Source organism: Chelon labrosus (genome assembly GCF_963514085.1).
Source record: "Chelon labrosus genome assembly, chromosome: 17".
NCBI lineage: Eukaryota > Metazoa > Chordata > Actinopteri > Mugiliformes > Mugilidae > Chelon > Chelon labrosus.
In genome coordinates, this window is record NC_140350.1 from 19,957,950 (window position 1) to 19,973,648 (window position 15,699).

General features: G+C 44.5%; 1 protein-coding gene across 1 annotated transcript in view; it reads left to right on the forward strand.

Annotated features, from left to right (window-relative positions):
• The window catches only part of jade2 (jade family PHD finger 2), a 184,952-nt gene that overhangs the window by 30,407 nt on the left and 138,846 nt on the right, over nt 1-15,699 (forward strand). Inside the window, exon 3 of the mRNA XM_084565175.1 lies at nt 592-677. Within this exon, the coding sequence (XP_084421301.1) occupies nt 592-677 (86 nt within the window). The remainder of the gene's footprint in view (nt 1-591; nt 678-15,699) is intronic.

Here is a 15,699-nt window from a genome sequence, read left to right on the forward strand (position 1 = left end):
TGCGATGAGCTTGAGAAAGGAAGGCTAACTTAAGTCTTCACTTAAGACCGTTACGCACTCCGCAAGAAGCGAGAAATTTGTTCTCATAGCTTTTTCTTGACACATCAACCGGGCAGAACTTTTTTGTCGTGTGGTGTCCGGCAACTATTCTGTGATTGGTCAGAAATTGAAAGTGGCCGTGCTTAATTCACTCTGTGAACTCCTGGATGCTAATATTCGTAGTGTGACCGCTGATCTGTCTTGGGTAGAGATCGGCATACTGTGTGTGGGTGCATGTTGAATGATCGACATCTGGCCGGCATCCGAAAATAATAATAAAAGTCTCCCACAATGCTTAGCCCGTGTGACGTATGTTACGGTGGGAGGGCCTTATGAGGACTTCCTGGAGTTCGGCACTTGAGTTTCTCGTAAAGTATAAATGACCTGGCCAGAACAAACTTTGTTCTTGTTCTTGCTCACCTCGAGAACAAGAACATTTCTTGTTTCTCGTGGTGTATAGAACAAGCTTTAGTATTTTTTAACAAAACATTATCATCAGTCTTAATCACACTGACCATGGTTTTCTTTTCTTTCTTTTTTTTATTGCTTCAGGTCAAGTGACGTCGTGGTCCAGGTCATCCAAGAATACGGGCACCAGCAGCACATGGGTCCGCCACCAGCACAAGAAACCATCAGAGGTAAGCTAAAGTGGCAGCTCCGGCTCAGTGACTCAGGCGTGTACAGTACACAAAAATGTGTTTTAATGAAGCGCTGTCTCCGTTTGACCGTTACAAACGCACTGCTTCTCTCCACTTCACTGCTGCCCGTGGAATTTATTTGTATCGGCTTTGTCTGAATGGTCAGATTGCAACACGCTGCCTGGTTGTCCATGTTGCTGAACACAAGGACCATTTGCACCTTTTTATGATCCTTTTTAACACCTCCCTGCCACAAACAGCTGTGGCTGAAGGCATTGTGAGTTGTCTGCACATCCATATTCACTCGAACTCAGGGATGAATTTATGACAATTTGGTGGTCAGAGGTCGCTGTGCCCTCATAAAACCTGTTTGTAGGCGTGACTTGTGAACATGACATCTCAGGAACCCCTTAATGGAACTCCTTCAGATTTCGTGCAAGCGCTCACTGGGACTCCGTGATGAACTGATGGTATTCAAGGTGAACATGGTATGAGAGGTCAAGATCAACTTGTGCACGTGATATCTCAGGAACACTTTGGGTAAATTTCTTCAAATTTGGTGCAGATCGTCACTTGAACTCAGGGATGAATCTATTACAGTTTGGTGGTTAAAGGTCAGAGGACGAGGTCGCTGCTAGTCCCATAACACTTGTTTTTAAGATGTTATTTGTGAACATCATATCTCAGGATCACCTTCCAGGATGAAGTAGTTATAATTTGGTAGTCGAAGGTCAAGGTCTCAGCAACACCTAAGGGGGATTCCTTAAAATTTGGCACAAGTCATCACTTGGACTTGAGGATGAACTGATAAGAATTTGGCGTCAAAGTTCACAGTGACTTTAACAAAAATCACTGTGCCCTCATAAATAATTTTTAGACACAACTTGTGAACATGATATCTCAGACTCTCCCTAATAGCATAAAATGTGTATATCTTATTTTATATACAAAAGGTCAAATGTAAATCAGAATGCTGCTGACCTAAACCCTTGAGTCAGATCTATTGGTTCTTGACAATCTCAGGTTTCACAGTTTAGAGATTAATATGCAGGTCTGTAATCCCGAATATATAAACGTACATACAAAAACAAGATCGTTCCACTGTCAAAGTGCACACAATTCAGAGAAAAAAATATCACTTAAAGGGCAAATTAGGTGAGCCGAGGCCAAAAGCCACCTCATTTTTTTTAGATTGCAGCTATACATCATTTAAATAAACACCTCTGTCCAATTTAAATGCAGCCATCTCCGTCACCACAGCTAAATCAACCGGGCGCATGGATGGCACAAACTGGTCGGCTTAATTGCCGGGTTTGAACATGCATATGGGCATGATGAACGATCACATGGATTCCCAAATGACCACCCTGAGGAGGAAACTGGCATAATCCAGTTGGAAAATGGTTCACTGTACCAGTTGTGGCGAGGCATTGCCTGCCACAATCACACATTCCTCCCACTCTGTCAGTGAAGTGGGTTCAAATCTGTTTAAGGGGAACTCGTCTCTTGCTGTTTGAAGAGTTTCACTCCAAAAATAATCTGCCGTTTGGAACAAATTACATCTACTCTTAAAAATTAGCAGGGGGGGATTTAAAGTAGAGGAGGCGACAGACACTTATGGCACTTCAACTTGCGAGGATGTTTAGTGACAAAATCTTTCACAGTGTGAATTAAGACCATTTTAGATTATTTCTATCCATCTTAAAGAAAGGAGCTCAATTGATTTGTTATCTTTTGCAATTTTTTATTATTTTTTTTATAAAGGAGAATGAATGAAGCAAAATGGCATGCATGCCCCCAAACCACCCTGAAGTACAAGTCATCAGCAGAGCATCTGTCAGGCCTGTGCATTTGAAGCTTCCACCCCCTCAGCTCCATCCAGTTAACCACAGGCTGTTGGAAGGTCCTGTCAGCAATCAGTCTCTCAGTAATTACTACTGTAGCTCTCTTGCGCTGACCCGGGCCTCCACTGAAAAGCCAGGGGCCACGTTCCCTTTCATAATGCTTCCTCCTCTCTCCGGGACACACTGCTCTTTCACGGAGGATGATGTTTTGCAGTCGTTTTTTTATTTTTTTTTCCTGCTTTTTCGGAAGCCGCGAGTGACAGGAAAGGTTGAACAAACAAAAAGGGCGGGTGGCATCTGGCTAAGTTTTGAAGTCAAGAGTTGCAAGTGCATCCGAACTGATGTCAGAAACTCTTAATGTATTAAAAAATATAAATGTGTCAGGACTTGTTTTGCGTCCCTGGAGAGATTCTGACAGATCATATTGTTCTTGGGTCTTAGTTTTTATCCACTTACTCTTTTTTGGGGGCTTTCGTAAGTATGGTTTTGTCCCAATTGATGTCTTTGCACCTCTGGACCCAGAAAAGAAGTTATTCTAATCCACTTTATACGCATTCATTGATAAAGAGAACTGCTTAGTTAAGTTGTTTCATTTATTTCCTACCATCCAGGCCGATGTGCTTTAGATGAAGCGGCTGTTGGATTGTCAAACAGCGTCTGACCCATATTTTCAGCAATTTTCTCCAACAATGAGTCCTAAAATCCCGCACAGTTTACACAGTGATTGACCAAGTGTTAAAGCTGGCGTGATCTAAACTCCTTTATCATGCTCCCTTTATATCATTTTTCCAGCACTTGTGGTGCACCATGAACGTCTCTAAGGACAGACCAAATAATTGCCTCTTAACATTCATTGCATTTAAACTGAAACGAGAAGCAAGTGACTGGAGAGACGGTTGGTTGCAGTAAAAAAAAAAAAAAAAAAAGGCAATCCTGACCCTTGAGTGTTGCCATCTAAAACACGTATGAACACTTCAGATGTGGTGGGTGATATTTTGTATAACGTAGTCAGTGTTTCCTCTTGGTTTGCGGCTTTGAGGGGACGGGTATTGGGGTTTAACGGGGCGCATCTGGGCGGAACTCCGCTCGCGATACACAGAGCAGAGGGGAATTGCAAACCCACAATGGTGTAGAGACAGAAATTACATGCCGTCGGGTAAATAAGATGAATAACATAAGGCTGTTTAGTTTGGTTAATAACAGAACAAGGTGCCCCCCTAGTATAATGGTAGGGGAAACACTGGTAGTTCATTTGAAGCCTGTTGAAACCTATCGTCATCTACCCCAAGAAACTCCTTGACAAGTGCGGTGAGTGCTCTTGCCAGGGCAGCTCGTCTTAGTTAAATCAACTGGTTGCATGTCAGGACTTCAGTCAGAGGTGGCGTTAACCGCTGTCAGTGCTTAAAGTGTCCTCGGGCAATAGCAGCAGGTGAAAGGTCATGACCCTGATGAAATTGCATCCCTCTTTCGCTAATAACACATAAGTCGGACCTGACTCTGAATCCCCAGCTCCGAGAGTGTCACTTCCCTTGCTCACCTGCCAAGTGTCTGCATCTGACCACATAAATACAGCTTTCTTTTGTTTTAAAGACAGTGGGCAGCAGCCAGGACGCAAACAGAAAACAGACGCTCTGGAAGGGTTTAGCTCAGCGGCTTTTAAAGAAGAGTGGCTTGTCTTCTTTTTCGGGCTTTTTAGAAGGAGCGAGCATTAAAAACTGTCATACTTTATTTGACCCGATGAATCAAAAAGGATGCGGAGGGATTGTGTGCGTTTAAGCTGTAGATAAACTTAGCCCGCAAAGATCAGAGAAACATCTATCGATATCAAATGTCACATTTACATGTGGCATTTGGTGCTGAAATACTTCGTCGGATGATGTAGCCTTCTAGGCGATGACGCTTATTAGCGCGCTATCAGAATTTCATCATGTTTTTGGCCGCTGATGGTCTGGATTGCAGTATTTTCACCCTCACTCGCCTATTAATCCTCTATCCTCATTAACACGCTGATCTCATTGAAGCCAAGTGGTGAAATTATCAACAGAAAACTCAAGAATCATGAAGAAACAGTGATATTTTTAGGTAGCGACAATCACTGTCCCTGCACCCCCACTGGGAAGAAGGTTGGAACGGTGGCTCACAATGCGGCAGTGACGCTCACCCTCGGTTAAGGGAGGTGTGGCAAATGGTAAACACTGTGGACGTAATGACAACGTAGGCCGTTTCTAAAAATGAGTCGTCTCTATTTGCGCCTTTTCGCTCCGGCTTTTCTTAGAAGTGGTTTCAGAGGGTTTGACTTGGCGGAAGGAGGACACAGTCAAATGCTTCCTTTTTTCTTTGGCTCTTTTTATCTCCCTTTTAAATGAGGGCACAGACTGACGATTTTGAAAATTTTGTAGACAAACAGGAAGTCATTATGACATACTGTATACACTCTGAAAGCACATATTTGGTCTCGTGGTTAATGGTTAGGGGCAGCAGTTGAAAGCAAGAAAAAGAAACACCAAGAGGAAAGAAACAAAGACCGCCTTCATCTGTGCGTGCTACTTACAAGCACCCTGCGTAGAATGAGAAGTTTACTTTTTTAAAAAAATTTACCCTCATGCAATGCCGCTGCAGTCAGAGTTAGGACTCTCCTCTCTCTCTTAAGCAACTCTTGTCCTAATCTCTTGTCACAAAAGCAAAGCTCCCCTTCTTCAGAGAAAAAATCCCCCTGCACTCCCCCTGGGGATTATGTGACACTTGTCAAAACACTGCAACATGGGCAGAGGACACACACACACATTTGTTGGAGGGTGTTCGCCACACTAGATCAAGATAGGAATATGAATGTACACACACACTTTGCACTGCGGGGGTTTTCTTCTAGGCTTGCGGTATTGAAATTTTGTACCACACGCGGACGGGAAAATGTCTTTATTCAAATTCCGTGTTTCATTTCAGTCTTCTAATCCGTTTTCTTTAGTCTGAAAATCAATCCAATCATCAGGCTGTGTCTGGATGGAGATGCCAGTAGCTGTAGTGTGGATTTTAACCCGGCCTTCGTGACCTGGAAGGAACCTTAATGATGATTGTCTGTTGTTTTACAGCAAATAGTACATCTATGTGATGCATGCTGTTGATTAAATTTCATTAAACAGTTTGTAATCCTTTTAAATGAGCCATTTTGCAGCTTGGCATTTAGCAGAAAGCTGTGATTTGCAAATCAGTGCAACAGTTAGTAAGTAGGAAATAACCCATATTCACGGATTGGAAGGTGAGCAAGTAGGTGTTGAGTGCCTAGCAAAGGAAATTGGAAAAGGAACTCATTAACGTTTTTGTATTTTGCACCATTTTTGACTTTATCATAGCATCCAGGCTAACGTGGAAGAAGGAGGATGATGTGATGAAGGTCGGGTCCCGGTTTCTTGTAGGGATGCACCGAAAATTAACCGAAAATTTATCGGTGCATCCCTAGTTTCTTTCCTTTTAGCCTTACCAATTTTTTTCCAAATATTAAGAAGCCCTCTGTAATACAGGGGATAATAGACTGAAGGAAATGTTACCTGAGGTGACTTTACACACATTGTTGTTCTCAGAGTAGGTTGTGGCACATGCAGTGGCATTGGGCGCCGCTCCCGGTGCACCATGGGAGGAAGGAAGTGGTGGCTGGGAGAAAAGATGATGTCTTAGCGGTTGTGAAACTCTGAAGTTAGAACTGCAGCACCACTTACGGTAGTTCACCAGAACCCTACAAGATCACATTTACTTTATATGCCGTCGTGTTTGTGTTCGGGGAGTAGTACTTGTGAGTGTTGGCTCAGGGCAGTACTCCACTTGGTTTATTATTAAAATATTAAGTGTTTAAGCAATGGTTGTGGCATTTTATCACCTTTGCACTATGGCAAACAAACACGGCTGTCTTTGCACACTAGTTTGAGCAGTCTTGCGTGTTCAATATCTGACAAAAAGGAATTTCATCTCTGCAGATTTGGTCTCCAGGACTCTCCTTTGACAACATACTCACTGTTTGGACAGTCACCGTTGTTACTGTCCTAAAGATAAAGGCACTACATCCAGAACCTTCCAGATATATACTGCAGTGTTTCCCATACAATGCTAATACTATGGTGGCCCGCCAGGGTCTTAATTTGCTCTGGCATGGTTTCATAACGTGTCGGAAATATTTTGCACGTTTCAAACAACGTTGTGCTCGTGTTGTGTTTTTCCTTTTGCTCCTGAAAGCATCTCTACCTCCCTCTCCTCCCCAAATCCTCGCCTCCCCCCAGACCCTCCAAACACACCGGCTCTGTACTTTAACCTAATGGAGATAACGGCATGTATCATGTGAAGCTATTTGTGTTGTTCACTAATAAAGATTTACTACGTTACCGCCACTTTTTAAAACCCGATGCTTGCGCTCTTGATTTTTTAGACCATGGAGATTTACAATTATTTAAAGAGAGTTGGTCAAAACCGAAGGAAACGACTCCAGACGTAACGTGAACTAGCTTAAATTTATAAGCGCTAGCTAGCAAAGTTCGATTGAAATGCAACAGTTTTCTTAAAACACGTTTTATTCGCTGATACTTTAATTAATCTTACATGCATTATTAAGGTAATTTAAAGACGGACTGATATAAAACGCAATCTGTTATTTGATGCGCCACATACTGTATAAATAGCCCCAGACTACGTGAGCTTGCCCCCAACGTAACGGAGATGGTTAGGGTTAATTTACTTGCCCCAAACTAAACGACACTGCTGCGTAGCTGCGTTCTCTTACGATGGATGACCAAAAAGTTGAGTGTAAATTCTGCTTTTGTGGTTGGCGAGAACATTTGTGCAGATTTACACTCTGAATCATCTACACCAATTTGTGTAAAGGATTCAACATGTTACCGTGCTAGTTAACGGTACCATTCCAAGTCCGCATGAGACCAACTGAGTAATTGAAAATTAGGTCTGATTTTTCTCTTGGCAACTGTTCATTCAGTCTTCCTCAGTCCTGTTTTGTGTATTGTTGGGTATCCATGTTAGTCCATTGTTTAGTGTCCATTCCTAAATGGATGAGCAGCCATCATAATTTAGCTAAATGTTGTATTTTGTGCAGAATGTCGTCATCCTTAGACGGTTGTTTTCACCGAGTGCTATTCGCAACATGTACTGCAAATATTTGAGAATAATTGTGAAAAATAAGTTGTCAACACACGGTTGTTGTTGGAACTAGCAATGATTGGTAATCGCAAGAAAGAAAGTAAACTTTGAAACAGTTTTTTTTTTTTCTGAAAGCGGAGAAATTCAGAAATTCAAACCAGCTGCCAGGCGGTAATGGAAAACCTTACAAGCCTGATCTTTGTCTTTTTTTACTGCTTATAGAAGTAATGCTGTTATTTAAAACTTGGACATCGGAGCATTTTCTCAGGGTATTGACAAGTTGTGGGAACCATTCTCAAGTTCATTTAACCATGACTGTTAAGATCGGGGTTTTACTCCAAGGCAGCTGTATATACGCATCTAGATGCGCAGATGTTGCAGTTGGATCGCGAGCGGCGTTGCTCTCTCCGTTGTGTGGGACCGATCGTTGTCGTTGCAAGAAACTGCAAGTCCAAATCCTCTGGAATGCCGTGTGTATAAAACGGTTAAGTAAGTGTAAATGGCTAAGTAATCACGCGTAGACGTTCCAAGTGTGTACTGTAAGTATACATGTTTGTGTGTTTGTGTGACCTACTAAGCTAGCAGCTGCTGAAGCTCATTAGGGTCTGCTAGAAACAGCTGTGAAACTCCATGGCAACCAGATGCAAACAGCTCGGAATTGATGTTACAGTCTCTCTCTATCTTATTCACACACACACACACACACACCACACACTCATGCTCCGTGTGCCAAGTCTATTGAATGGATGAGCAGCCTGGATGGATGGTGTGGTGGAGAGCTTTGCATGTCGACACATACCAGCCGGGGAGATGACTGCAAATAGACATATGTGGACACACACACACACGGACACACACGCAAGCCAACATAGCCTCCAGCCGTCAGTACTAAACTGTCAGTATTGCTCCCTTCGCTCACCTGCCAGGATCTCAAAGCTTAAAATCAAAACGAAAGCGCATTGTTTACTCTCACTGGTAAGAGCGCACAAATTAGGAGATATGAAGAATAATGGGAACGATAAATTAGGTGGACAAATGGATAGCAATAAATGAAAGTAATGATAGGTGTAGGGGTTAGGAAAGAAGGAGATGAGGGATATGAGGAGGCAGTAAAGTGAAAAGTGCATACATGAAAGAATGGATCATGATTCAGTGAGTGTTGATGACAGGTTGAGAGAATGAGAAAGTAATGGCGGGAAGCATCTTTTATGTGACAGCGCTTTGATTGATTTTACTTTCATTTTCTAACTTATAAAAGTTTGCTCCTCTAGGGCTAAAGAACAGACATGTAAACCGGCCGGATAACTTCTTGGCAAAACACAAGCAACAATCAGACGGTGTGTGTTTTGTCTGGAAAGGGAGGTTGATATTTATGCACACACACACGAGCGGTTATCTTGAATTTGCATGAATCGTTTGTCTTCTTCACGTGTCCTCTCCAGTCGTACCGGTTTTTCGTGTCTGCCTTTTGTGGGTAAAGTGGTTCGTATTCCAGCTTTCGGTCGTGTGCGATGATTTCATGGCAGCACCTGGGACGACTGGAGACCGTACCTGGTGGGGTGGAGACATCTAGAGGGGGAGGAATGAGGCTGACAAGCGAGAAACTTAGAAAAGTCAAAAATATTATAAAGTTTAGTGTCGGGATTTTATGAATGGACACCGGTTGAGTCACGCTCTGCTGCTTCGTCTGTGTCTACACATGAGGCGTTCAGGTACACGAATTTTGGAAGAGATCTTACATGATGCAAGTGACTAAAATCCACCATCCATCTGTAGCTGCTTATCCGCTTATCCCAGCGCTAGCTTATCCCAGCTGGCACCGGGTGAAGGGCGGGGTACGCCCTGGACAGGTCACCAGTCCATCACAGGACTTGCACAGAGAGACAAACAATCATTCACACTTACACGTGAGGTTGTTTCAAAATGACCAGCTAACACGCGTGTCTTTGGACGCCGCGGGGAAGCCGGAGAACACGGAGAAAAGCAACACGGTGAAAACATGCCAGTTCCGCACAGAAAGGCCCCAGCTGGCCGGCGGGTTTTAACCTAGAACCTTCCTGCTGTGAGGCACTGGCGCTAACTAGTGTAATCCAAAACACATACATTTTAAAGGTTGCAAAAAGGTCTGGAAATCTTGTAGTTTGCATTAAAATGAATCGAAGAAAGAAAAAAAACAAAAAGCCATGCCGATCGGTGTCGACACGCCGGAAGCGAAACCGCAATCTGTTCCCACGTCCGTCTCCTCATTCCCACGGACAACCGACTGCTCGGCAAACATTCAGAAATCAGTGCTAAATGTCAGGTTTTGATGTCAATCCCTAAGAGAGTCTAAGACTGAACGCTTCTTTCTAGGCACCCTCATCCTGCGCTGACATTCAACAATGAAATGGAGACAATGAAGCCTTGATAAAAACATACAGTCCGTCCGTGCGACATGTTCTGTCTCTCGCTTATTCAGGTCGAAGAAAATCTCCGACATCACATGAAGAAATGTCACACTCATTTGGGCCGTGAAAAGTCGTTCTCTGCCGTGTGGTGAATAACATCTGTAGAAGCTGATGAAATACGTTGAGGGTCGAGAAAGCGACCTGTGGTAGTTGAAAAGATTCCCGGAACACACCGAACATCACAGACTGATGATGTACACCGATCAGCCACAACATTATGACCACCGGCAGGAGACTGTCTTGTGACTATTCAGTGTTCTCCTAGGCAACGTTTGGACCTGGCATTCATTCGTGTGGGTGCTACTTAGACATGTAGCACCCACCTAGACCAGACCAGGCACCCCCACCCCATAGCAATGACACTCCTTGATTTACAGCAGCCATCCCCATGCAGGATGCAGCCTGACACAGGCACACACACAAAAACACTTTAGGAACGACTCAAACCTGGCCCCCAAATTCACTAGATCCTAAACTGATCAAGTATCTGTGGGATGATCCACAGAGGCCCCTCCCCTCAAAGCCCCCCCCAACTAACGACATTCTGCTGCCAGACACCACAGGACACCCTCAGAAGGCCCATGTCCATTCTCTGACGAGTCACAACTGGTTTGGAGGCACAAGGGAGACCTTCACAATATTAGGAAGGTGGTCATAATGTTACGCCTGACCGACGTATTACTGCAGGAGTTTCCGACAGTGCATTTTTCGTTTTTAAGGATCCCCTCATATGTGGCTTTACAGATCCCTCTTAGCAATAGAGTGGATGTGAAGCCAGTTAAGAAATTGACGTGCTGTTATAAGATTATGTCGAGCCACTTGCAAGGCATGGCCTTGACCTGGAGGGTGGAGTTTAGTGCATCAAGAGTGATTCATAAACGGAGTATGAAAATTGAACTCTGCACGATGCGATGAGGACCAAAATGCAGATACTTGAAGCAGAAGGTAGATGAACATGAACCTCACTTAATGAACGCTCAAATAAAGAGGCCTGGGCAGGTAGTAGGACGTCGGACTAGACTCGGATTAGATCATGGGCTCCTCAGGAATACATGAACCCGGGTGACATGAGACAAGTGGAGCAGACTGAGTTGAGGAGTAACACCCTGAGGCAATCGTCAGGACAGAAGTATAATTTTCTCTGTGGAAGATGCCAGCAATTTGACGCTCCACGTGTTGCAAAACAAGCAGCGTATCTGTTAAATCATATTTATACTTTTGGTTCCCTCTTGGGTCTCTTATTTTTTTTTCTCCGTGTTTGTTTCAGAGCGCCGTACTTTAGGTAAATCTGCTGCAGTGTCGGTTGTCAATTAATCAGCTCTGTTAGTAAATTCTGCCGCTTAAAGAGCATGACAGCCCTCTCAAGTCGAAATGGATGCTAGCATGCAAAAGCATGGCATTAATCATGTAGTTGTTTTGGTTGCTTTCAGCCACACATCTCCAAAACTAGGTCACCCCCCCCCCCCCCCCCCCGCCCCCCCTCTGCCTTCGCTTGCCACTTCACCAGGACGTCGGCCTCCGCCGCCATACCAAGAACGATATTTGCATTGGGCTCCGTGGATCGAAATTGGCTCATCATGTCTTCTGACTCTTAAGTCCGCTTCCCTCTTTCTTTCTTCAGTGACCCAGTTTTTTAACCTTTATTTATCAAGGGAAGGTTTTTCCGAGCATGTTCACCCTCGCTTCATATTATGTGCGTTCACACCTGGACGCTGCAGAGTACGAGCACAGCCCCGACCCCCGGAGGGTCTTTGGGGGCTCCATATCTTGTTCAAACCAGTCGTATGAAAATTAGGTTGTGGGTGCCGCCTTTTCAAAACTTTTTATAATTGATGAAATATACGCTGCCTATAATTAATTCTATCACTCTCGCATGATTTAGCAGATGCAAGCTGCTCGCTACAGTTACAATCGTTGACATATGGCCGTTTAGTGTCTTTGGAGGTTAAATGCCTTGCCCAAGGACATTCAGGGAGAATGAAGAGCTTTTCCCAGATCAGACTCCAGTCCAAGCAGCTTCTGGCTCCGACTCCAGCTCACTTAACCTCTAAGATACTGCAGTCCCGAAAAGAAGGATATTTAAATTTCCATTTTTGGACGAGTTGCACGGATTCTTTATTTTTTCTGGAGGGTTCATCTGTCTCGGCTCATTTCTTTGAAGACGCGCTTGTGAACGTGAGCGCGAGGGCAGGATTTTAGCTCGCTCGAGGCCAAAAATCACATCTGTTCCAACAGAGGAGCGCAGTCAGTCAGTCAAAGCCTTATTGAAGCGGGAACAAAGCTTAATTGCATGACCTTTGAGTGAAGCCTTGGCAATCAGCCTGCCCTTGGCGTGGAGGGGAGCGCCGTCGCTCCACGCATCATTCAGGCCAGGGGCTCGTGATGAGGAGCCGGTGTTCACAGAAATCTCAAAAGGACTTGTTCGCTGTCTCGTCTCACGCTAATGAGGGGGCATAAATCGTAGGCTGAGTGTCTTTTCAGAGAACAGCACTACGACGCTAGGCTAATAGCAACGGATGTGACATTTCAGCTCCAAGAGGGGAGAAGGAGTCTTTAGAAAGAGCGAGAGGAAATCCGTTTCACGTTCCTGTCAAGTCCTTTATGCGTTATTTGAAAAGTGTCGAGCCCGTAAAAGCTGCCGATGCAAGGGATTCATGCTGGTGAGAGATGTTTATGCATAATGCCGGCGACTCCCTTCGGTGTTGCTTTTGCGCCTCTTTTCCTCGCTCGTCATCCGCCCCGAGCTGAAGCCGGGGGAAGCGGGCGCGCTGAAAGGTTTCTTCAGGCCTGTGCTCTCTGCGCCCTGCGTGGTGCCGGCTCTGCAGCGCTCACGCAAAGGACAAGCTGCGATCTGAGCTATGTCTGACGCTATAAATGTGAAGAAAGTGAAAAAAAAATGAAATTCTTTCAATGGCAGTTTGGGGCTCAGCTGTAAAAATCACAGGTGGGTTAGAAAAGAGTTTGCATATATGCAGCAACGATTAGAGGCATGAATGGTGCTGTAAATGTAATGTGCTGTTTTTGATCTACTCTGTGTCTGCTCTTTATTTTGACCTGCTCTGGACTTTGCATGTTTTAGAATCTGATTCTCTTCGCTGGTCTCATTAGGGGTACAAAAACTTCTTCTAGATTCTTTCATGAACTGGCTATACACCAATCAGCCACAACATTATGACCCCTGACTGGAGAAATGAAGATCTTGGGGAATCTTTTGGACCTGACATTCATTCGTGCGGATGTTACTTACAGGAGACATGTAGCACCCACCTCGACTAGACCATTCACCCCCACCCCATAGCAATGACACTCCTTGATGGCCATCCTGGAACACACCAAACATCACAGACTGATGATGTACACCAATCAGCCACAACATTATGACCACTGACAGGAGACCATCTTGTGACTATTCAGTGTTCTCCTGGGAAACGTTTGGACCTGGCATTCCTTCGTATGGATGTTACTTAGACATGAAGCACCCACCTAGACCAGACCAGGCACCCCCACCCCAAAGCAATGACACTCCTTGTTGGCAGCAGCCATCCCCAGCAGGATGCAGCCTGACACAGACACAACAACTCAAAAAAACACGAAGAACAGCACAAGGTGTTGACCTGGCCTCCAAATTCACTAGATCCCAAAGTGATCACGCATCTGTGGGATGATCCACAGAGACCCCTCAACCCATAGGACCCAAAGGCCCCCCACTAATGACATTCTGTTGCAGGACACCACAGGACACCCTCAGAAGGTCCATGTCCATTCTCTGATGAGTCACAACTGTTTTGGAGGTCTCATGGATGCAGATCTCATGGATATTTACTGTAGACACCAAGACAGCCTAGATTGGATTTCCAGGCAGTTTATTGGCTTATATGGGACAGTTTCACAGTGCACAGCTGTTTACTAGGTACCTTTCTCCCTTCACTTCCTTCCTATCTTTCTACCGTCGTTCCCTCTCACCTTGTGCAATTTTCAATACTCAGCTTCCATCTGCAAAAAAAAGAAGAGGAAAAAAGGAAGGAAAACATAGAAATGCAAGGTCCAAAGTAAAAGGCTGCTGCTGGAAGAACATCAGGAAAAGATGCAAGTCAAGCTTGCACTTATTTTTTTCTCCTTTTACTCTTCTGTCTGGTGCTATCCTCTCCCTCCTCCTGTCTTCTTTCTTCTTCTCTCTGCCTCTTCTCTTTGTGACTGTTGAAGAGGTGTCAGACGAGCCAAATGTTGTCGCTTCTCTCCCGTGTGTTTTTGTCCCATTTCGTCCTGCCCCTCTGTTAAATATATATATCCTCGACTTTTCTTTCTCTCTTCTCTCTGTCCGGCTTGATGACGGGGGATATTTTTCAGAGGCCCTCCGAGTTCAGGAAGAACGTGGAAAACGTTGCTGCTCTGGTAAAGTTCACTGAGGAGATTTGAGCGTGTGTGATGGTTGACGATCTGTGTTTTTTATGTATTTATATTTATCCCTGTACAGCTTATAGATTCACTTTATTAACAGGACCTTTTCGCAATGTCGTCGCTACCAGTGTAATATTTTCCTAATCTTACTTTACTTGGATCTAACATTTGTTTTGCTGGTTTACTGATCTTAAACCACAGGTGGTTCCTCATGCAGCTCACTGTACTTGTGTGTCTTTGCTTCAGATTTTCTCTTGTTGCATGTTAGTAAGTCACAGCACGAAGCTACACCAATCAGGCATAATATTATGACCACCTTCTAATATCCCTTGTGCCTTCTCAACAGTTGTGGCTCATCAGAGAATGGACATGGTCCTTCTGAGGTTGTCCTGTGGCGTCTGGCAACAGAATGTTGTTAGTGGGGAGCCTTTGAGGGGAGGGGCCTCTGTGGATCATCCCAGAGATATGTGATCAGTTTGTGATCTAGTGAATTTGGAGGCCAGGTCAACACCTTGTGCTGTTCTTCATGTTTTTGTTTTAGTTGTTCCTAAAGCGTTTTTTTTTGTGTGTGTGCCTGTGTCGGGCTGCATCCTGCTGGGGATGGCTGCTGCCATCAAGGAGTGTCATTGCTATGGGGTGGGGGTGCCTGGTCTGGCCTAGGTGCCAGGTCCAAAAGCTTCCCAGCAGAACATTGTATTTTCACAAGATGGTCAATGTTATTTACTTCTCCTGTGAATGGTCTTAATGTTGTGGCTGATTGGTGTGTGTAACCATCATCTAGGAGGGTTGCTGGAGCCTATTCCAGCTGGCACTGGCCCTGGGAGAAGCCCCCTTCCAACCAGCTGCTCTTCTTTGCTTTCTACTGTAGTTAACTGAATGCTTCTTCTTCTACTTTTGGAATTGCGTTGATCGGACAATACGTTAACGACCGACTGCGGAAACATGAAGTGGGTGGACAGTTTTTGTCCTTACAGATAAAGAAATCCATCGATTGATATTATGGATTCTCAGACAACTGAGAATTGACATTAATAATGGCTGCATTTCATTTAGGTTCATTGTCGGGACTCACCGGGACATTCGGTGGCACCGAGCCTTCATTAATGCTACCTGTATTGCTCCTGCTGTGATGAGTCAAAACAAGCCATTGGCGGGGAGTGGTGTGCTCGCAGCTCATGTAAAAAACACTGACATTTT